This window comes from Jaculus jaculus, chromosome 1 (genome assembly GCF_020740685.1).
Source record: "Jaculus jaculus isolate mJacJac1 chromosome 1, mJacJac1.mat.Y.cur, whole genome shotgun sequence".
NCBI classification, from domain to species: Eukaryota; Metazoa; Chordata; class Mammalia; order Rodentia; family Dipodidae; genus Jaculus; species Jaculus jaculus.
Window position 1 is genome coordinate 75,454,695 of NC_059102.1, and position 24,612 is coordinate 75,479,306.

The 24,612-nt window shown below is 39.5% G+C and overlaps 1 protein-coding gene across 1 annotated transcript; it reads right to left on the reverse strand.

Annotated features, from left to right (window-relative positions):
- Positions 1–1,191: 1,191 nt before the first annotated feature.
- Dmac1 (distal membrane arm assembly component 1) lies at positions 1,192–2,705 on the reverse strand. Its single transcript, XM_004652972.2, has 2 exons — positions 2,402–2,705; positions 1,192–1,494 (listed from the first exon to the last, which is right to left on the reverse strand). The coding sequence occupies exons 1-2, from the start codon at positions 2,664–2,666 to the stop codon at positions 1,430–1,432; spliced, it is 330 nt and encodes a 109-aa protein (XP_004653029.2). The 5' UTR covers positions 2,667–2,705; the 3' UTR covers positions 1,192–1,429.
- Between the last annotated feature and the right edge of the window lie 21,907 nt (positions 2,706–24,612).

The following is a 24,612-nucleotide window of genomic DNA, read 5'->3' on the forward strand; positions in this document are numbered from 1 at the left end:
TGGGCATATTAGTACTAATACTCTACTATAACTTTTTATATACCCCCAGAAATCAGAAACTATTCACTTTATAGCAGTGGTCTAGTCTCAAACACAAAATACTTCCAAAGTATAGCTTTATGTGTAGATTTTTTCTGTTTGCCCAGTAGGTCATGCATGACCTTAAATTACGCTTATGCGGTTTGGGCTTATCTTAAAAAAAAAAATCAGATTACAGCTGGGACATCTATGATCCTTTCTAACTAAAACTTCCATTTTTAGTTAACATAATTTAACAGAATTGTATATTGCACATAAACAGCTTATTCCCTACTTTTTAGGTTGTTTGAAGTGTTTGCAGTTATCACTTATTTGTAACGTTTATACTATGAACTCAGTGTACGCACAAGTCTTGGTCATCTGTGATGTCCTAAACTTTGGCACTTTTACATACAAAAAACAAAACAAAACAAAAAAAAAGCAGCCTTAAAAAAGGACTGCTTGTTCAACAAAATCATTAAAAACTTACTATCTTTCTGCTTTAAGAAAAAGGCTACATTTACCATCACAAAGAAACCTTAGAATTTCAGATTAAAAACAAAACTAGTAGTAGCATTTCAATTATTAGACAAATGTTAGGTCCTTATCTCAAGAAAAGCATCTCCATCTCACCAAATGAAATTCATTATGCCTGTGAAAAAGAAATTTAAGGCTTTTCCTTCAAGTTTTTATTTTTCCCAAATATTTTGGTACCTAATTCTTTTATTGCATATTGATATTTGATTAATTCTTGCTTTGTTGAAAGCACCCTACCTCTGAGAGCAGACCTTGACAAGTCCTAGCTCCATCAGTGATAGATGAAGGACTAGGGCAAATCCCTCCTGCTTGTTTCAAGGGTGATCAATGAAAGAACAAATCAAGACTATCTACAATGCTCTCATTAGATGACAGGTTTGAGTATACTTTAGAAAGTAGAGCAAAGTTATGATGTAATTGCATGTCCCTACCCAGTTTTAGGTTGGTAACAGGTATTGATCCAATTCTGAGAGAAATAAAAGGAACTGAAATTTTTTTAATTTCCTTATTTTTCTATTGGCCTATCATTACCTCCATTTTCATACTTTTTGGCAATTATCTTCATTATAAAGTGTAACTTTCTGTTAACTAGACACAAAACCACTTTATTCTTCCCTAGGGTAAGACACAGACCCATTTTCTTTTCCAAGGGATTTATTGGTCCCTATATAACCTGAGAGGGGAAAAAACCCACAAATTACAGACACTCATGGCCAAACAATGACAGCCAATATTTTCACTGTCTTCTCAGTCTTGTAATCCAAGATAGTGCAATCTATCCATGTGTATGTCTGACCAGAAATTCTTAAGCTCAATGCTTCACTGTGTGTCCTGGAGCCAGGGATAGGAGATGACAAATTCTCTGGTGGTAATTTCAACCAACTCGGTAGGCCTTCCCTTTGGGATCTGTAAGTATAACTACACCCCAACCGGCAATACCTAGGGAAGAAGAAAAATCATAATTTTAATATGTTTGTCAAGTAGTTCATTATATGGCATTGTACTGAACCCTCACATTTCTGGCGAACCTATAAGCGATCAATATTATCTTTCCTTCTGCAAGGGTGAAGTAAAAGGACAGGAAGGGAGGGAGACCACTGCTACCTCTTTAAACAAGATTACAGACAGTGAGGATGACAACTTAGTTAAAATGTAATAAGAAATCCAAAAATCTAAAACTACATTCATCACAAAAACTGGAGTGAAAAGGTTAAAAGAACCATGTTTTCCTGGAAGGCATTCTGGGACAACCAGTACATTACCAAGGGCTACACCTAGTAGACGGCCTTTGAACCCACATCTAGAATAGATTCCTACTTTCTTAACCCAAGGCCAAATACTCTCCATCTCCTTTCTCCAGGATCTGGAAAAAGTGGAACCATATTCTAAGGGATCAATGAACCTGCAATCAAGAGCCAGCTCTAACTTCTCCGCTCTGCTTCTGCTTCTCTCTGTTCAACATTAAAAAGAAATAATTTAATTCCTCTAACAGTACAGGCGTTTTATTTTTTTTGTTTGTTTGTTTATTTTTGTTTTTCCAGGTAGATTCTCACTCTAGCCCAGGCTGACCTGGAAGTCACTATGTAGTCTTAGGATGACCTCGAACTCACCACGATCATTCTACCTCTGCCTCCCAAGTGCTGGGAATAAAGGCATGCGCCTCCATACCTGGCCAGGTTTTGTTTTTTGTTGTTGTTTTTTTGGAAAAAAAAAAAAAAACAGACTTTGTAATAAGAGTTCTCCAAATTTCGTAACCTTCCTTCTTCCTTAGCCTCCACCACGGGAGAGCGGCCCGTCCTCTCCTCCCCCGCCCGCTCCCAGCCCAGGTAGCCCAGCCCGCTCTCACTGATGCCGACGACCATCTGTGCAATGGTCCCGGGACCCGGGGCGTAGCCCAGCTTCATAGGCCTCCGTGCCACCAAGTACACGTAGGCGCCCGCCCCGATCAGTCCGGTCCCGGAGAGCACGCGGCAGCTCCAGCAGCCTTTAAACAGGGGCCCTTTCTCCGGAGCCGCGGGCGCTTCGGCCGCATCTGGGGGTGTGGGCTTGGAGGCCGCGGGAGACGCAACGACCTCAGTGGGTTCCAGTGAGCGGGTCAAGAAGGAACCCATGTTCTGGAACCCCGCCCAGCAACAGAGCCTTTGGTTCAAACTGACGTAAAAGGCGCGGCCGGAAAGCAGAGCGCCGGCCGGAAGAAGCCCTAGGGCCGATGGGAAATGTAGTCGTGGCCTGCTTTGGAAGGGCTGCAGCAAGGGCCACGGATGGATCTGCTGAGAAGACAGCTGAGCTCTTCCAAAGACGCAGTCCGCTGTCGCCCTTACCATTTTATAAGTCCGGACTTCGTTTGCTTCTAGAAATTTCAGATTTAAATCTTCTTAGAGGAGAAATGTGGATCGCGTAGCTTCCTACTTAACGGAAACTGAGGCCCTGAGTATGTCACTTCACCTGAGTTGAAGTCTGAATCAAGATTAAATTTCGTGTGTTCTCATCCAAACGCTATTTTGCTAAGCAGTCATGTGAATTCTACATTTCTCAAGTTATCAGGGTAGTTTTCTCAATATATGACAAAGCTTAATTGTCATAGCTGCAGTTGAAAAACCAGTGTTTCTGGAGCTATATGATCTCAAATCTCTTAAATTTTACTAGTACATACCATGAAAGAAATATATAAATATTACCAAGATGTTTTAAATTGGTTTGAGTTCTGGATAGTTTTCATTTTCCTTTGTATTCTATTAGAGAAAGTGAATAAAAATAGAAGTACTTTTAACTGTTTTAAGCTTTTATCATTTGGACTAGCTTTAAAATTTTACATACATCATAAAAAGGGATTCACTATTCACATGTATTGATATATGTTATTGTGTGTGTGTGTGTTTTCCATAGACACCTATACAGATGTTGTGTAAGAGTTCATCACTGACTTAGTTGATAAAGTGTTTACTGTGCAACTCAGTAACTGAGCTTAAATCCCCATACCACACATTAAATGGTGGGCTTCTGTAATTACCAGGTGCCTATAGCCTGAAAGGAGGAACAGAAACAGGAATTTCTTGGAAGATGACAAACAGTGTAGCAAATAAGAGACACTTCATCAAATCAATTGGAAGTAAGGAACCAACCAAAAGTTGTACAATGACCTCTACAAACATGGTGGTTCATGTGCACCAGAACACATGCGTACACAAACACACCTTTAAACACTTTTACATATAGATGTGTGTATACAAAAAACCACCACCAACAACAACAGCAACAAAAAAACAGGCGTTTATAAAATTTAGGTTCTATACCTAATTGGATTGCTATTTGCCAGCCTTGCAACCTAGAGAATATTTCTTATCTTTTCTGGCCCACAGTAGTCTCTTATTAAAGTAAATTTTGGAGCAAATGCTTGACAATTTCTTTCCTGATCTTAAGGTTCTACTATTACAGATTCCTCTTCTAATAGCACCCTGCTAAATACCATAGTGTATAAATTTAATAGAATTTGATAAGAAATTCATGATTTGTGGCTGCTACTTTTCAGTACATCTGATGCATATAGTGTATGAAGTGTCTTATTTACATGGGAAAGTCATTTGGTAGTGGTAACATTTTGATTATACACCCTTAGTTCAAAAATACGATGTGATATTAATATGTATGCATGTTAATTATAAATTATATATTATCTAACCATATAAGGATAAGGCAAAATACAAATAGAAATTCCAATATCTTATTATCAATATGTGGCTTTTACATAGACAGAGTATAATTTTACCTGACTTTTTAAAATATTTATTTGAGAGATAGAGAAAAAGAGAGGAAGAGATAATGGAGGCACCAGGGACTCTTGACACTACAAACAAACTCCAGATATATACACTACTTTGTGCATCTGCCTCTACATAGGTATTGCAGAATTTAACCCTGGGCAGGCAGGCTGTCCAAGCAAGTACCTTTAACCACTGAGCAATCTCCCCAGCCCTTTTATTTTGTTTTTTTAACTTTTTATTGACAATCTTCATACATATAAACAATATGCCATGATCATAATCTACTCCCACCACTTTCTCTGTCCCCCCTCTCCTATGTCCCTTCTATTGAGTCCCTTCTTCTTTCCAAGTAGCCTTTCTTCTGTTTTGATGTCATCATTTTTCTCCCCTTCTATGCAAGTTTTATGTAGGTAGCATCAGTCACTGGAAGGTCATGAATATCATGACCATTTTGTGTGTGGAAGAGTATTGAACAGCACTCTTCCCCTTTTTTGGCTCTTAAATCTGTTCTTGTACTTTGTGATGGAGATACTTTACTTAATGCTGAATGCTTCACTATCACTTCTCAGCACTTTGATGAGTTTTGAGTCACCACCATTAGAAAAGAGAAGCTTCTCTAACCAAAAGTGAGAGTTGCATTAATATATGGGTATAAATATAAATATTTAGAAGGCTGTTTGGACTGATCTAATTTTAACTGAAATTTGTAGAAGCATTAAAATAATTGTTGAGATAAATGAAGCAGAAATGTTTGAGGATATGGATAGAAACTGATAAAAAGCAAGCAAACGTGTAATTGGAGGAAGACTGCATTTTGGAGAAAAGAAAGAGAAGGTCGAGGACTAAATTTACTAAATTTTCTGAATTACATTCATTTCTTTTACTGCTTATCACGATTGTAGTCCCTTTTTGCAGTTATGACCCACAAGATCTTATAACTTTTTCTATTTAGTAATTAATATATGAAAATAATTAACATGAAAAACAGGCTGGAGAGATGGGTCAGTGGTTAAAGGTGCTTACTTGTGAACTCTAATGGCCCAGCTTCAGTTCCCAAATACCCATGTAAAGCCATATGCACATGTGCACAAATTGGCACATTTATCTGGAACTCATTTGCAGTGGTAGGAGGCCCTGGTACATCCACAATTTCTCTCTCTCTCTTTCTCTCTCTCTTTCTCTAATTGACATATTTTTAAAAAGTGCAAAATGCATAAAAGGGCTTACACTAAAATGTGTTCTTCATACTTCAGTCCATCAACTACCTAATTCCTCTTTCACCTAACAGCCAGTATTATGGTATATGTATCTTTTCAGAGATTTTTGCATGCAAGTTTTTATTCTCTCCTCCAGTAATTTTTAAGATCTGCATATCAGTATTTACAGAACTTCTTTATTCCTCTGTATAGCTCTAGACTGTTCCTTTCTATATACATGAAACTGGACATTCATTGGTAGATATTACTTAAAATTTAGTAACCTACTATTTTGCTATTATAGGCAATATGACAATAAGTTGTTGTCCATATATTACATCAAAAATATTCTTATTAGGGTATGGAACTTATAAACTTGGCAGACTTTAGCAAATTACTCTCCATAGAAAAGGTACCAACCAATTTACACTCTTACAAACAAGGATGAAAATTTCAGTTATTCAAGCAGGATCTCTCTTCATTTAACAAGAATGTTGGCTTAGTTTTCCATTTCTTGTTATGAACAATTTTTAATGTAAGTTTAGAGGTAATTCATATCCCCCTTTCAGTAAACTGTCATTATCTTTGCCCATTTTCCCATCCAATTATCTTTTCCTTCCATTCAAGAGATTAACCTTTAGTCTGTGATGGATATCGTTTTGTCGCACTTTGATATTTGCCTTTTGACTTTGCTTGCCTTATATATTAAAGAATATATTTGTTGTTTATTTATTCATATAGAGGTGGCAGGGATCAAACCCAGGTCTTACACAAGCTAGTTAAATGCTTTTCTACTGAGCTATATCCTTGGTCCCATTATGTTCACTTTTCCAAACAAATATTGAATTTATATTTTCTGAATCAGCATCTAAATTTCATGTCATAATTATTAGATGTCTTGAATAGAATCAGGTTTTATTTTCTCTTTAGTACATGCAGTTCTCCCAACACTACTGAACAGCATTTTCACTCACTTATACAAAATAACAGTTTTGGTTAGTGACTCTTCTGTTATTACCATGTCCATTTTGCAGTTTAGTAGGTCATTTTTTCTTTCTAAAATAAAATAATATTCCATTATTTCTCAAATACCATATACATTTATAGTTACTACTGGACCTTACATTGTGTTCTATATGCCTGTTTGTTCATGTGCCTATATCACACTATTTTACTTACTTAGCCTTATTGTAATATGTTGATATTAGAAGAGTAGCTGCTTACTATCATTTTCTCTTCTGTGCATTTTTGGCTACTTTCACTGGTTTATTTTTTCCATGTGAACTTTGATTCAGTTTGATTATTATCACAAAATCTTGCTTCTTGCTGACACTTTTACTAGGCTTGTAATTAAAATTGTAGGCTATGGGCTGGAGAGATGGCTTAGTGGTTAAGCACTTGCCTGTGAAGCCTAAGGACTGCGGTTCGAGGCTCCGTTCCCCAGGTCCCACATTAGCCAGATGCACAAGGGGGCGCATGAGTCTGGAATTTGTTTGCAGAGGCCGGAGGCCCTGGCGCACCCATTCTCTCTCTCTCTCCCTCTATCTGTCTTTCTATCAGTGTGTGTCACTCTCAAATAAATTTAAAAAAAAATTAAAATTGTAGGCTAATCTATGGAGAACTGACATCTTTATGATGTTGAGTCAGCTAAGGACATGGAATGTTTTTGTTTTGTTCAAATCATGCCATTTGATAGTCCTTTTTTTATAATGATTTCACAAACTTCCCTTCAGGCATTTTCTCCTCTGTAGTGTTATGGAAAATAAGAAATTTTTCTGTGTGTTGTACCCTCTGTATGCTGTTTAAATATAATGTGACATGTTGTTTGCATAAATTCTACTGCAGACTTATAGTCTATCCTGGTGAACCTCTGACATGTGGTTGGTAGTTTTCTTTCACTCTAGTCCTGTTTACATGGCAGATCAGTAGTATGCTTACTTGTAAAAGGAATCTGGAAATTTTTCTTCCTTTTCTATATGCTGAAACAGTTTTAATGCTATTGAAATCAACTGCTTTTAAAAAGCTTTTTATAGAATTTCACGTTGAAATTGTCAAGTTCAGGGATTATTATTTTGGAGAATAGGTTGGGATGGAGTGGCTCTCTGACATTTTTCCTATTTGTATTTTGAAAGTGTCTTATTTTCAGTTGGAAATACTTTTTGTATATTATACATTTTTGGAATTAGAATAGGTATTTTGTATAAGTTTTAAAATTTGTTCTCACTGATTTAAAAAGCATCTTGCATAAATTACATATTTTCATCTATACTAGATTTTTAAATATTTATTTATTGGAAAAAGAGAGAAAGAGAGAGAGAGAGAATGGGAGCTCTAAGGCCTCCAGCCACTGCAAATGAACTGAAGATGCATGCACCACCTTTTGTATTTGGCTTTCATGGGTACTGGGGAATCAAACATGGATCCTTAGGCATTGCAGGCAACTGCCTTATCCACTAAGCTGTATCTCCAACCCATATATACTATTTAATCTATATGAAAAGAAATCATTGCATATGTGATAGTAAAGATTTTGGGGTGGGTTATGATAGGTTATATGGTCAAAACCTAAATGCATTCACAGGTTTCCATAAAAGACATGTAGAGAGAATTTACATGAGTATGATCACAAAACAATGATCAGAGTTATGCAGTAATAAGTCAATTCTGGCAGCTACCAACAAATAGAAGATGCAAGGAACAAGTGTTCTTGAAAATCTTCACTAGGGAATTTACTCTCCTGACACCTTAACTTTAGACTTTAGCATGTAGAATTGAGGAAATATGTTTTAATGCACCAAGATAATAGAAAGTAATTATATCAGACACTGAAAATCAATATAGATATTTGATTACAGTTTTGTCTCAGACTTTGTACTTAAGAACCCTACATTGAGTCCCCAAAATATAACTTATAGAGATAACAATTTATTTTTAAAATGTTTCCCTGTTATGCCACAATTTTCTTTTTGACACTAGAAGTGTTACAGATGATTCTGATGTTAGATTGTTGTGGGTTTTGTGCATGATGGAGCCTTTCTCATGTCTGGGAGGGCTTATCTTAGGGGATATAGCTGTAGACACTCAACAGTCACTAACACTCCATAGGACAGTAGCTCTTGAGTTTGTTTGCTTACTACCCACAAAGAATAATACATGTTGACATGACAGAAGGGCGAGTTAAGCAAGGGTTTTTAAGAAAAGAAAGTAAAAGTAAAGAAAGAAAAGTTCCTAGGTTGGGAGGGATTCTAAGTGGGTAGCCACAAACTGACTTGGATTGCGTTTTTGCTTTGTTTATTTATTTAATTATGTATTTGTTTGAGAAACAGTGAGAGTATGAAAATGAGCACACCAGTGCTTCTTAGCACTGCTGAAGAACTCCAGATGCATGTACCAGTTTGTGCATCTGGCTTTATGTGGGTACTATGGAATTGAATGCAGGCTTCAGACTTTGCAAGCAAGTGCTTTTAACCTTTGAGCCGTATCTCATACCTAAGTCTTTTTGTTGTTGTATATACCCTTGAAGATGTAAATTAAGTATCAAATCAGGATGGAGTAGATTGCTTACTTTGAGTGTGGGGAGGTACAGACAGGGGTCCTGATAGGCTGAAGTTTTAGACAAATAATTGTTTATGGATTCCTCATGGCTGGAAAATGACACGTTCAAAGGTTCAAAGAAGGCCAAAGGTCAAGGAAGTAAAACAGAGGGCTGACCCTGATTGCTATCTTGATGAGTCAAGTTTAGGTTCAGACTAGAATTGCTTTCTAGTTTCTACAAAAATGACTACCTTGCTGTTAATCTTTGTCAAGATCAATTTACTTTCTAATGTAAATCACTAGATCTTCTTTCCTGAATGCTCACATAATTTTTCTCTCTTGTCCTTCATTCCTTTCTAAAATCATTAAACTCCATTAATATGTTTCTTGATTATTAGTAGGTTTTCCTTGTAACTAGATTTTATCTTTCACTTTAAAAGTGTTATATCAGTTACTTTCTCATTGCTGTGAATAAATATTCCTACCAAAAGCAGCTTCTGGAAATAAAAGATGTAATTCAGCTTATAGTTTCAAAAGAATGGAAGACTGAAATGAGAAACCCATGCCATATCTCATCATCTGAAGCAGAGAGAGAGAGAGAGAGAGAGAGAGAGAGAGAGAGAGAGAGAGAGAGACAGAGAGGGGGGGAGGAGAGGGCATGCTGTCAAATATAAGACTTCAAGCCCACCCCCAGTGATATACTGCCTCCAGCAAAGTCTAAATGTTTCAAAACATTCCCTAACATCACCAGAAAGGTTTCAAACACATAAACCTATGGGGTCATTTTCTTTAATTTTTTTTTTTTGGTTTTATTTTTATTCATTTATTTGAGAGCAACAGACAGAGAACAAGGCAGAGAGAGAGAGAGAGTGAGAGAGAGAGAGAGAGAGAGACAGAGAGAGAGAGGGAGAGAGAATGGGCGCGCCAGGGCTACCAGCCACTGCAAACGAACTCCAGACGCGTGCGCCCCCTTGTGCATCTGGCTAACGTGGGACCTGGGGAACCGAGCCTCGAACCGGGGTCCTTAGGCTTCATAGGCAAGCGCTTAACCGCTAAGCCATCTCTCCAGCCCTATGGGGTCATTTTATTTTGAAACTACAACAGTCAACCCTTGCTACTCATAGGCTCATTGACTATCTCATGATATAAAATACATTCAGTTTAACTTTAGAAGTCTCTATATAGTTACCACTACTATTCAAATGTTCAAAGTCACAAAGGAGTCTCTTAACTGTGAACCCAGTAAAATCAAAACACAAATTACATACTTACAATATGTAATGGTACAAAATAAGCATTCCTATTCCAAAATAGAGGTATAAAGACATAGCAAATAAAGTTTAAAGATGGCACAAACCCAGAAATGTACACACTAAATCCTGCATCTGCCTGTCTGTATTTGGGATTTCTGATGAAATCATCTGGTCTCCAGGATGCTTGGTAGCTCCGCCCTTCCAGCTGTTAACTGCCTTTAGCCTCTCTATGGGCTGGATCTATCCTGAGCCTGCAGTTTTCCTTAGATGATGTCCCATGCTCCTGACATCTCCATCATCCTGGAGTCTCCATTGCAACTTATGGTTCAGCTTCACAGCTTCACTCAGTGGTCTCTCAAGGTTTCCATGAGGGGACTACAGACATGTTTCACATTATTTAGTTTTCATGGCTCTGTGGAACTGTGGTGAAATATTCCATGACCTTGTCCATCCCACATTTTTTATTCACCCCAAACCAGTACCACAAAGAAAATGCTGCCAATTTCTGATGAGATCTTGGGATAAAGTCTGGCCTTGGATAGCAGTTATAGCAGTCTCTGTATGGTGTCTTGAAGTAAAGGGAACATCATTGGCATTCTTCAAGCTTTTTCCATCTGACTGAATTTACTTTCTTCCTACAGTGAAATTTCAATGGGTGATGTCTTGACCTCAGGACATCTTTCCGCTTGACCCAGTGCAGAACAGTAGATTTCCCTTTAATGATGGAAATCTTAAAAATGACAGAAGAACTTGCTGTAGTTTCTGTACATGGAATTTTAAACTTGCTCATATTTCTTTCTGTTACAATACATTTTTCATATCTTTCTGCTCTGCATTTTGCTCTTTTCACTGTAAATGTGAATAATAACAATTAAGAGAACACATGCCAGAGACTTGATAATATTCTGCCTTGAAATGTCCTCTGCCCAACCCATTAGTACATTTTTAAAATTTCAGCTTTGTTCAAGTTCTCAGAAATGGACAGAATACAGCGAATTTCCTTGCAAGAACATGAACTTCCTGTAAACCAGTTCCCTATAGACTTGTCCTTCTTCCCCTATGCATCATCCATGGTCTGAATTCCTTTTGGCCTTTTAGTCTTCCAAATTTCTACCAGAATGGCCCATTAGGCACTGTTTACAATATTGTAAGGCTGCTTGATATGAAAGATTCAGTGTTTTATATATCCTCCTCCCCATAATTGCCAAAGTAGTCCCAATTCTTAGTTCTGTGAACAAATATCTGACCAGAGTAGTTTATGGGAAGACAAGGGTTTAATTAAGTTTATAGTTACAATTGGATAGAATATACCATTGAAAGAAAGACATGACAGCCTGAGATGGGACTACCTTATTACATTAGCATAGGAAGTAGACAGAGGGAATAGGGCATAAAGCTGGCTATAAAACTTCAAGGCCTGTTCCAGTGGTAAGTGCAAAAGAAAATTGGTACCAAAGGAGTGGAGTCATTGCTGTTAGAAATCTGATTGTTTGGCTTTTGGTCTTTTGAAACTGATTTGTGGGAGGAACATGGAATAATTTTAAAACTTTTGCTGTATTCTAAGGAGAACTTGATAGACCATTCTGGTCATAGTTGAAAGATCTAAATGCAGAAAGAACTATGAGGAGTAAAAAGAGATTTGACCAGACTGGGATAGAAGCAGTTTGTGTGAGAGGCTTATTGTGTTCTACCCTTGTCATAAGAAATTGTGCAGGGTTAATTGTAGTAGAAATGGACTGGTGTGAGCACAATAAAACACAGAAAGAAGTGAAAGTTTGGGCTGAAGACTACAGCTTACTTCAGCTGCAACTGTTTGATAAATTAACACCATTCAGATTGGGGCAGCTGTTTCATATTGGGACAACAAGAAGAATGCTGACTCTTATAAAAGTAGGGGGCAAGAATTATGAAGGAGTTTCCCTGCTATTCAAAGTTGGGTTTATTACCCCCTTGATTAACAAATGTGTTTTTTTGTGGCTGCCTGCTAGTATGAGAGTATAACAAATGCAGAAAGGGCCATTAGATTTGTAATGGACTGCATTTGAAAATGGTCACTGGGAAAAAGCAAAGAGGCAACCTACAGAATGGGAAAAAATCTTCACCAGCTATATATCTGATAGAGGATTAATATCTAGGATATACAAAGAATTCAAAAAGTTAAATAATAAGGAATGAAACAAGCCAATCAAAAAATGGCCTATGGAGCTAAATAGAGCATTCTCAAAGGAAGAAATACGAATGGCATATAAGCATCTAAAAAAATGTTCTACGTCACTAGTCATCAGGGAAATGCAGATTAAAACTACATTGAGATTCCATCTCACTCCTGTCAGATTGGCTACCATCATGAAAACAAATGATCATAAATGTTGGCGGGGATGTGGAGAAACAGGAACCCTTCTACACTGCTGGTGGGAATGCAATCTGGTCCAGCCATTGTGGAAAACAGTGTGGAGGTTCCTAAAACAGCTAAAGATTGATCTACCATATGACCCAGATATAGCACTTCTAGGCATATATCCAAAGGACTCATCTCATTTCTTTAGAAGTACGTGCTCAACCATGTTTATTGCTGCTCAATTTATAATAGCTGGGAAATGGAACCAGTCTAGATGTCCCTCAACTAATGAGTGGATAATTAAGATGTGGCACATTTATACAATGGAGTTCTACTCAGCAGTAAGGAAAAATGAAGTTATGAAATTTGCAGAAAAATGGATGGACCTGGAAAGGATTATACTAAGTGAGGTAACCCAGGTCCAGAAAGCAAAGTGCCACATGTTCTCTCTCATATGTGGATCCTAGCTACAGATGATTGGGTTTCTGTGTGAGAAGGAAAATACTTAGTAGCAGAGGCCTGTAAGTTAAAAAGGAGACATAAAGGGAAGAGAAAGGAAGGGAGGAGGGTACTTAATAGGTTGATACTGTATATATGTAAGTACAATGATTGAGATGGGGAGGTAATATGATGGAGAATGGAATTTCAAAGGGGAAAGTGTCAGGGGGGAGGGAGAGAATTACCATGGGATATATTTTTATATTCATGGAAAATGTTAATAAAAATTTAAAAATTAAAAAAAAAAGAAAATGGTCACTGGGTAAAGTGAGGCAGGGTACTTGTAATCCCTGCATTGAAACTCAATAGAGCCATAAGGATTACACTGGAAACTATGGGGTTTTGGAAATACTATGACTTTGGGACAGCTGCCAAGGGGAGTTTCTTGCCTTGGGATGGAGTTTTCTCTGGGGTGTAGGGTAGACCACATGGAAGGGTGGAATTGAAATCCCAGAGACTTTGACACTGATTATGGTTGTTGAGTTGGAGCTAGAGGATTTGATTTTTTCCCTGTTTGTTTTAGCACTTGGATTGGTTCAATCTTTCCTGGCTGTGCCACCTTTTGTAGCATGATTGTTTGCTGGTTTTGGAGAGGAGGATATGGAAAACATTGGAAGTTTGGCATAGAGAAGACTTACAATGCTGTAAACCATGCTTAATGGGCCATTCTAGTGGACATTTGGAAGAATAGTAGGTCAAAAGAAATACAGAGAGTAGCAGTTTCACAGGAACTCTATAGAGAACTGGTTTAGCGGCAGTGCATGTAATATTCTTGTAAAGAAACTGCCTATGGTGCCAACTTGGTTTATGATAGCTAATCTGGTTGTCAACTTGGCAGGATTGAGATGCATATCTGTAAGGCATATTCTACATTAGGTTAATTGAGATAATGTTTTATATAAGATTCCTTTAAAATTGAGAAGAGGGGAATAAGGAGGTCAAGAAGTCTAGAAAAGCTAAAATTTAAAAGGTCACATGAGAACTATGGAAGTTTATGGGAGTGGTAATCAACTGTTGAGTGGCAGACTCTGACTGGTGTTGTGCAGCAATTAAAACCTTCCCTACTGTGGGTTGGGGTGAGGTTGGGAGTGGAAGAAAGCTGAGAAGACTCAGGAAGTGAACACTTTTGAGGAAAAGGTTGCACAACTCTCCCTAAGGTTATATACAGGGAAAACAACTGCTTGGAGAGTGATTCTTCAACCAACTGAGCTGCCTGCCGGTTGTGCAGTAAGCTCCAGAGATGCAGCTGTTGTGAGTCATGCACTATTCTGGCATGGGCTTCTTGGTGATGTAGCTGTCTTATAGTCACTCATGCTCCTGTAGGAAACCCCTCACTTTGCCCTGTAAGTAACCACAAAAAACTCATTGATTTACGAAAACTGGTTTTGGTGCAGTAGTGCTTGTTCTCTCATTTGAGCCCTATCTGGGGTGAAGACCTGTGTTTGTGTCTGTACAGGGTAAAAGTTTTACACCACACCTGAGAAGACCTACCATAACTATGCACAGTGGTATTGAATGGAGTGGTATTCTAGAGTGAACACAAAGGACATAGCAAGCTATCACTCCCTGCTTCCTTATTGAGGATACAGTGTCACCAGCTGTTTCTTGCTTCCGTCACCATATCTTTGAAGGTTATAGGGGAGCTAAGGAAGAATATGAAATGGGTCAGGAAACACAGACAGTAGTCTATTTATACAAATCATCACAGGGGCAGAAGAAAAACATAAAAGTAGAAGCTGGGAAAGAAAGCAAAGAAGTTTAAAATGTCAGCAGTTTTAGATACCTTGGGGGATGGGGTTAGTGGAGGATCTGAAGCCTGATCCTTCATTACCATGTCAAGAGGGGGAGAAGGGATACAGACCCTATAAAACCCAGTCCTGGAGTTCATTCAGATAGACTCCCAGATATGGGCCACTTGCCTTCCTAAAGGGAGCTTTTTGCTTGCAATAAAGATAGTTTGCTACTTCTGCATTCACTCTACTTATGAGTCTGTCTTCAATTCAGGAACTTTCAAATCTTTGTTAGCTTCAAGAAAGAACCTGTGGCTCCCTAACCATCTGGGTGGGGCATTGCAATTTTTCCCACATCACTGGTAGCCCATACAGGGAAGTGAAGATCACTCACCCTTGTAGGTCAGTATGCCTGGCTGAAAATCACAAAGGAAGGCTCAAGAGTGACCATGAGCATCTTGTACCTTGAAGAACCTTATGGAGTAAAGGAAACTCCCAGCCATGAATAGCATAGCCAAATCCCTCTGCCAGTCCCTGCCTGTCCTTTCCTTGGATGTTAGGAGTAGAGGACCTTATCTAAGGAGAATGGACAACTCAGACCTTATATGGCTAAATAGAGATTTATCCCCTGGAGGATCAGGAGTGTGGGTTATATCAGTACTTTTAAAGTTTTTATTATTAAAATATTATTGCTTGGACAAAAGGTCATAAACCTAGGTGGGAACATCCAGTCACTCTCTGTGTCCTTGCAGTCAATGGGACACTTTTTTTTTTTTTTTGTAAATTTCAATTTTACAAGAGACCTAGCTCCTCAGATGGCTTCTGAGATACCAACCTGATATAGCTCATTGCCTGTTTTACAGTTTGTGGTGGTTTGATACAGGTGTCCCCCATAAGCTTAAGTGTTCTGAATGCTAGGTTCCCAGCTGATGGATATTTGGGAATTAATGCCTCCTGGAGGGAGTGTATTGTTGGGGGCGGGCTTATGGGCTTTATAGCCCGTTTCCCCATGCCAGTGTTGGACACACCCTCCTGTTGCTGTGGTCCTCCTTTTGTTGGCCAGGGGGTGATGTCCACCCTCTGCTCATGCCATCATTTTCCCCTGCCATCATGGAGCTTCCCCTCGAGCCTGTAAGCCAAAATGAATCTCTTTTTCCCAGAAGCTACTCTTGGTTCGGTGATTTCTACCAGCAATGCGAACCGGACTAAAACAGTAAAGTGGTACCAAGGAGTAGGGTTGCTGCTAGACACCTGACTATGTGGCTTCAGCCTTTTGTAGCTGATTTTCAAGAGGAATGTGGAAAGAGTTGAATCCTTGGCCTAAGAGATGCCTTGCAGTGCTGTAAGTACAGCTTGATGGACTGTTCTGGGCTGAGCTGCAAGACCTGAATGCAGGAAGAACTATGGACTGTGAGGTTTGGCTCATGAGGGTGAGAAAGAGCTTTTCTTGGACTGGGCTAGCAGTTTGTGTGAGAAGCCTGCTCTTATGCCTGTGTCCTGAGAAGTTGTGCAGGGTTGCTTTGCGTAGAAATGAACTGTGTGCAGAGGGATATGGCACAGAAAGAAAAATCTTTGGGTAAACTGTTGCCTGTTCAGCTGCAACTGAGAGATTACAACCTTTGAGACTGGGCTAGCTGACCTGTGCTGGGGCAACAAGAAGAATGTAGACTCTTTAGAAGGGACCTGAGTGCTCAAGGTGTGTCCTGTTCTTCAAAGTCTACTTTATTCCCCCCTGGATTAACAAATTGGCACCTACCTGGTATCATGGAGTATAAGAACTGCTGGAAAGAGGGTCATTGAGTATGCAACACGGTCTTGTGTTTTGGAAATGGCCATGGGCAGTGTGAAGCGGGTTTGCTGGTTGCCTGCATAGAGACCCCATGGGGCCATGGGGATGAACCGTGGCTTGCAGTGGAGACCCAGTGGAGATGCTGGGACCATGAGATGGCTACCAAGGAGCTGCCGGCCCCGATGAAATTTTCCAGGACTGTGAGTAGCCTAGCTGGAGGGGCGGAATTGGAATGCCAGAGACTTGTTGCTCGTTAGAATTATCGGACTTGAAGATTTGTCACTGGCTGGAGTTGCTGGACTTGAAGCTACAGAGTTTGATATTTGCCCTGGTTGTTTTAAATCTTGTATTGGTTGAATGTTTCTTTGCTATGCCCAATGCCATCTATTGCAGTGTGAATATTTATTCTGTGTCATTATAGTTTTTTTTTAGGTTATATTTTGGTATTATGGCTCAGTTATAAAATCTTGAACTATGGGGATGTATGAACATCATTGGGGTTGATTAAAAACTATGGGGACTTTTAAAGTCAGACTGAATGCATTGTATTTTACATCATGTATGGATATCAGTTTATGGGGGCCAGGGGCGGAATGTGGTGGTTTGATTCAGGTGTCCCCCATAAGCTTAAGTGTTCTGAATGCTAGGTTCCCAGCTGATGGATATTTGGGAATTAATGCCTCCTGGAGGGAGTGTATTGTTGGGGGCGGGCTTATGGGCTTTATAGCCAGTTTCCCCATGCCAGTGTTGGACACACCCTCCTGTTGCTGTGGTCCTCCTTTTGTTGGCCAGGGGGTGATGTCCACCCTCTGCTCATGCCATCATTTTCCCCTGCCATCATGGAGCTTCCTCTTGAGCCTGTAAGCCAAAATGAATCTCTTTTTCCCAGAAGCTACTCTTGGTTGGGTGATTTCTACCAGCAATATGAACCGGACTGCAACACAGTTCCTTACATTCCTGACTCTCCTTCCACTTTTCCACCTCTTTCTATCCTTGTGTACCAACTTAGTTGTCACTCCCTTACACTTCCACTTTCTCTTGGAACATAGCCCCTTGACATATAGCAGAAGGAGGATATACTCACCATGGTTGCCAATAGCTTTCTGAGAGATGTACACTGGCTTCATCCACGACACATAATATATCCCAGGCCCTGGAACTGTGGGCATTTTTTTTTTTCTAGATTAGACCCACATTTGGGTTTCAAATCTATCTCTTCTTGGTCATAACGGAGTCTCATCCTATTGGGATGCCTATACCTCTGCATTATCTTACAGCTTTTCCTGGGAGAAATCAAATGCCAATTTTGTTGTTGTTGATTTGAAGAGTGGAGATATTGAAGGTATCTACTGTACAGAGAAGATTATAGGGGTCCCTGTCCCAGGCTTCTACACACAGGATGTGGCAGGTAACAACTTGCAACCTAGTAAATAGGAAGCCACATAATTCCTTACTTGGGTCTGCTTCACTCTGGAACACAGACAGACTTTGTTGTGTGTCATCTGGCTCTTGTCTGATAGCTACCCTGGGTCTTGATTTGGCAGGGGGATTGCCCCACAAGAGGATGAGGAACAAAATCTGGTACATCCTAACCCAAGACTCTTCTATCTTTTCCAATTTGGTTTGGAGGGATAAGCTGTCTTTCCAATACCTCTGAGATCACCTCATGAATGAGACTAATGACTCTTAGAAGGAAGGTTTTAATCTTTTTTTTTTTTTTTTTTTCTGGTCAGGAAGCCTAGCCATAATATTCTCTAGGAGATGGAGAAAAATGGCCTCTACAGGTAAGTCTTAATTATGATATAATTCTTCAAATTGATCTTTTATGTAAAATGGAGGGCAAATTATCAGGGGTTCTGTACATACTGTTGTTTTACCTCTGTGATCATTCTGATTGGTCACCAACTGCCAGCTAGAACTGATCACTCTGGCTATTGTTTGTGGTTCAATGTCTCCTAGCACTCCCACAAGCCACCAGCCACTTAAGGCTTTTCCTTCTGAGTCCCCCATCTTGATTCCAGAACTTCCTATATCAACCAGTTTTCTCCTTAACTGAGCTAAGAGACATTTAAAAAAATGGACAGTTTTACTAAAGACTCAAATCAATATATTCACATTTTCTAGCAACTTATCAGACACTATGATTTGGACTAGAAAGATGGCGTGTTAATAATATACCAAATTCTAACTTCCATTGAGAATCAGAGGGAACTGACCCAGGTATTAATAGCAGGAAATACATACTATACAGTACACTCTCAGGTTCCCAACTATAATGTCCCTACTGCGGCAGTGACTAATGTAAATTGGAACCAGGAAGATTTAGAGGGAGCATTAAACTGCAGACAATTATCTATTGCATAATTAAAGGGATCCTAAAGTGTAGATTGAAACACCTAAACTATACCCAACTGGCTACTGTGATACAGGAATAATGGAACCCTCCAATTACTTACCTTCAGAAACTCAAGAAGGTCATTAGGAAACATACTAAATAACTCCAGAATCCATGCAGAAGGACTCCTGAAAGACACATTTCTGGCCCAATCAGCACTTGATATGCATGGAAAGTTACAAAAGCTGAACCAGGCAAGAGTTTAGGCAAGTTAGTCTAGACTGCAATGTCAATCTACTGTAATTGGATAAGGGGAGGAAAGGCACAGAAAAAGAATAAGAAAGGGATAGATGAAACAAGAAAATATTGGCAGTAAGGAATGTCATAAAGGGGCCATCCCAAGAGGCACTTCTGGGAACTGTTTACTTACTTTGTATACAAACTGGGCATTTCTGTAAAGGTTGCCCTAAAAGGAGCAACACCATGAGTTACTTCTATCAGACCACACCAGGACCCTGTCTGGACCATCAAGGAAACCACTGGAGGATGAAGAACTCCCTGGGTCTGAGACCTGAGGACATCTCCCCACTTGTATACTGATGACTTTTAGGGCCTTCCCCACAGGTTCCCCTCATAAAACCCAAACTTGAGGAAGCTCCAGTGACTATGCATGTGGCATAATACACCCTATATTTTCCTGTTGACATGAGAGCCCAATTTCCATGCTATTCTTCTCTCTGGACCCAGAATTTAACCACACAACCATTTTCTAGGGCATATTGGGCCAGTTTCAGAGAAAAATTCTTCACACAACATCTTGCCTGTTCTTGGAGAGAATACCTCTTCCATCATGCCTTCTTCATAGTACCAGAAACCCTATCCCCCCTCCAATTTGGGAGGGCTATTCTCTCCAAATATCAGGTAGGATTAATCTTTACCCCAGAAGGGAACTGTGACAGTCAGGTTTGCATTGCTGGCAGCAATCACTTGACCAAGAGCAGCTTTGTGGGGAAAAAAGGGGGTTATTTTGGCTTACAGACTTAAGTGGAAGCTCCATGATGGTAGGGGAAGTGATGGCATGAGCAGAGGGTGGGCATTAACCCCTGGCCAACATAAAGTAGACAATAGCAACAGGAGCATGTGCCCAACACTGGCAAGGGGAAACTGGCTATAATACCTATAAGCTCGCCCCTAACAGTACATTGCCTCCAGGAGGTGTTAGTTCCCAAATCTCCATCAGCTGGAAACCTAGTGTTCAGAACACATAAGTTTATGGGGGTAGGGCACATGAATCAAACCACCACAGAAACTATATCTTCCCCTAATTGAAGATAATATAGAGGCTTTGATCTTGCATGACGGAAAGGCTGTATACAGGTCAAGCCATCCCTATCCAGATACATCTTAAGGATCCTATTTATTTTCCTCATCAAAAACAACATCCACTAAAAGGGACTTGAGCCCTTTAGATCCCTGAAGAAACAGGGTCTACTAAAAGACTGCTACATATAATGCTCTTATTCTTTTTTTTTAATTAATTAATTTATTTATTTGAGAGTGACAGAGAGAGAAAGACAGATAGAGGGAGAGAGAGAGAATGGGCGCACCAGGGCTTCCAGCCTGTGCAAACAAACTCCAGACGCATGCGCCCCCTTGTGCATCTGGCTAACGTGGGACCTGGGGAACCGAGCCTTGAACCGGGGTCCTTAGGCTTCACAGGCAAGCGCTTAACCGCTAAGCCATCTCTCCAGCCCTCTTTTTGTTTGTTTGCTTCAAGGCAAAGTCTCACTCTAGCCCAGCCTGACCTGAAACTAACTCTGTAGTCCCAGCCTGGCATTGAACTCACAGCAATCTTTCTATCTCTGTATCCCGAGTGCTGGGATTAAAGGTTTGTGCCACCACCCCCAATAACTTTCCTGTTCTTGGTGTCTGAAAAGGGCTATTTCAGGACCCCGGCCTGATTAGTAAGACAGTTGTCCTTCTTCATTCAGCAGTGCCCAATCCCTACACTCTCTTAAATCAGACTCCCTCTGGAGTTACTCATTGTTCAATCCTGGAACTAAATTATGCTTTCTTCTGTTCTCCCTTATACCCAGAGTGTCAGCTTTTGTTTGATTTTGAGGACCCAATGGGGAGGACAGTTCAGGTCAACTGGACAGTTTTACCTCAAGGTCTGGAGATAATCCCCACCTGATTGACCTGAATGGAGCTCAGAATTCATATACTGGAATAGTCCTGAGACCACTTTATTACAGTATATATATTATCTTCTGCTTTATGAGGCGTCTGAAGACAATATACCAAGAAACTGAAGCCATTCTTAATTTCTTGGCTAACTGAGGATATAAAGTCTCAAAGAGAAAGGCTTAGTTATATCAAGCAAAGGTCACTTATTTGGAAATGATACTGCAAAGTGAAAAATTGATTCAGCCTATTTTATCTTATTTTTTTCCTGATAAGGTAAAAAATAAAAGAGCTTTCTTGGGAGTCACAGGCTTTTGTAGAACTTGGATCCTGGGATTTACAGAGGTAGTAAAACCCCTTTACCAATTTCTTAAGGAGGCACAAAAGTTTCCTGCAGCTCCTGTGCCATGGGAGCCTGAAGCATATGCTTATTTCAACAACTTAGGGTGCACTCACTTGGGCCCCTGCTTTGGGACTACCTATGTAACCCTGGGTTTCTCTTTATGTGACTGAGAGAAAGGAACACAGCAAGTGTGACCAGTACCCAAATCAGTGGGATAGCTCAGCAAGCAATTTGACTCAGTTGCCAAAGGATGGCTAGATTCCTAAGAGTAATTAGATTAGTGAGACACCTAATACCTGAATCATATAAGCTGACTTTGGAAAAGCACCACTCCCCATGACATAGGAGGAGAAGGAAGGAGTAAGTGGAGGAGGAGGAGGAGGAGGAGGAGGAGGAGGAGGAGGAGGAGGAGGAGGAGGCGAACAGGAGGAGGAGGAGGAGAACAGGAGGAGGAGGAGGAGGAGGAGGAGGTGAGGAGGAGGAGGAGGAGGAGGGGGAGGAGGGGGAGGAGGAGGAGGAGGAGGAGGAGGAGGAGGAAGAAAAGTTTAAAGTGTAAAATCCAGTAGTTTTAGATGTCCTGTTAGTAGTGGGTAATGGGGAAAGGTAAACCTGAATCCTTCATTACCATGCCAGGAGGGTGAGTAGGAAGGACAAGCCTTATAAAACCCACTCTTGGAGACAACTCAGATGGACTCCCAATTCTGGGGCCCCTCCCTTCCTGAAGGGAGTGTTTTGCTTTCAAGAAAGATGCTGGCTACTTCTGCTTTCACCGTACTTAAGAATCTGTCTTCATTTATGTACCTTCCAATGTTCGCTTCAAGAAAGGATGTGTCCCCTATCATCAAAGGGTTGACATTTCCCCCCACATCTTGTTCTGTAACTTTGTACTAGTACCTTGACTATTGAAAATATAATGGCTGATTTTAGATCATGACTTGTGTGCCTGACCAAGCAAAACAGATATGCCATGTTCTTTAAGTCATGCCATTGACTTTTCTTTTGAAATACTGGCAGATGTGGCACTTCTGGGAGTACCCCGGCACAGTGTTTCTTCATGTGCTGTAAGAACTACATTATTTATCCTTCTAGCCTTGTATATACCCTGCCATTTTACTTAATTATAAAGCCTTCTTGAAGAATTTCAAGAACTTTGCACTAAGAACTCCTCTAAAAGAAGTTTGGGAAATGGAAAAGTAAACTGTCCCTATGCTTGATGCAAACCTTTGTCAGATTTTTGATGTTGAAATTTCCAACAAGGACATGAGCTCCATAACTTTTTCTACTGATGGCTCCTTTCTTTTATTGGCCTCTTCTTTTGATGATGAGTATTTTAAGCCTTTGGTCATTTATTTTCTAATATTAAATTTTTATTTATTTATTTGCAAGTAGAGAGAGATAGAAAAGAGACAGAATAGGACACTTGGCCTATATTAAGAGGGCCAAGAGTAAATGCCTTTTGTGTTAAAGATGTCTGTAGAGTTGGCAGTTAATGCTGAGATTTGTCAAATAGCCCTTTCAATATACTTGTGAAATATCAAAAAAATAAATTGATCTACCTAAAAAAAAAAAAAAAAAAAGAATGGGTGTGCCAGGGACTCCAGCCACTGTAAACACACTATAGATGCATGTGCCACTTTGTGCATCTGGTTTTATGTCCATACTGTGGAATTGAACTTGGGTCATTAGGTTCTACTGACAAGTGCCTTAACTGCTGAGCCATCTCTCCAGCCCTATTTTATTCCTTAATCTTCTATTCTTAGCTTCTTGGAACTCTATTTGGCTCCTTGGATGTGTGGTTTTGTGGTCTGCTGTTTTATATGTTTTATAGTCTCTTTTGGAACATTAATTTTATGCTGAATAATAATATTTTTCATAATACTTCCAACACATTTATTTTTCTTGTCTCTTCCATTATTTTTTTTCTCTTACTGGATGTGTGACTATCTTGTTTTGATTTCTTTTTAAATTATCTTTTAAGGGATTTGACAAGTACAGACAATTTGTTTTACTAAAAGAAGTGTCTATTATTAAACCTTACCCAAATTGTATATTTGGAATATTCTTTATTGTCTTCTATATTGATTGTTAAAATCTTAATATATTAGTTTTTTATTATTCATTCAATATAATATCTATTGGTGAACTGTTAGTATGTGTGGTGTTTTGAATGTTAAATGTCTCCATAGCCTTATGTGTTTGTAACTAAGCCTTATACTATCTTCACCTGGTGGAACCTTTGGGAGATAGAGTCTTCCTAGAGGAGGTATATCTTGGGAACAGATATAACAGAGTATTATAACTCAGCTCTGCTTGCCTCACTTTCCTACTTCCTCCAGCTGTTGGGGAGATATGAAGTCAGGGGGTATATTCCTGCCATATTTTCCTCACCACCATGAAGCTTTCCCTCAAAACTGTAAGCCAGAATTAAGCCTTTCCTCCCACAAGCTATTTTTGGTTAGATGCTTTGTCCCAGCTATGAGAAAGTAACTGCTACAAAGCATATTCATTTGAAGCATTCTCATACTTTGTGCTTCACTGGTATTAGTAAATATCTGTGTTTCTCACTGGACTGACATATAATTTTAGGCTCATGCTTGATAAAATGCTTTTTATCTTCTGGGTACACACTAGTAAATTCAAAGATCCTCTTTGTTTTCTATTGTTTGAACTGACAAGGAGACCTAAAAAATAAACAATTGAAAAAGACATTCCCTAAAGGTAACCATCAAGTGTAATAAGACTCAAGTCAAATGGCCTAACTGTCACAGTAAAATACAGCCTATTGACTTCTACTCACTAGGGAAAAGAACTGTGTGCCACTTACCACAGAGAGCATAGAGAGAAAGTATCACCCTGAGAACTGTAGGAGGGAATGCCCTATGCCACTTAGAAAAGGCACACGATAAATATGGCTGGTAGAAGATAACTATGTCTTCATGAGTATTGTATCTGGAAAACGCAATTATCTTTTTTTAAGTTTTGGGGAAAAAATAGTCAGCGCTATACTTAAAATCTAACTGAGGTAACTTATACTGTTGAAGAAGGGGGGGGGGGGAGCACTACAAAGGCATTACATACTAATTAGTTGTGAACTCC

What these genes read in the sequence shown, in the direction of transcription:
- Dmac1 (XM_004652972.2), bottom strand. Translation starts at nt 2,666, where the DNA reads ATGGGTTCCTTCTTGACCCGCTCACTGGAACCCACTGAGGTCGTTGCG. An exon ending in ACAGATGGTCGTCGGCATCA is followed by an intron (nt 1,495 to 2,401) that starts GTGAGAGCGGGC and finishes CTTCTTCCCTAG; the next exon opens with GTATTGCCGGTTGGGGTGTA.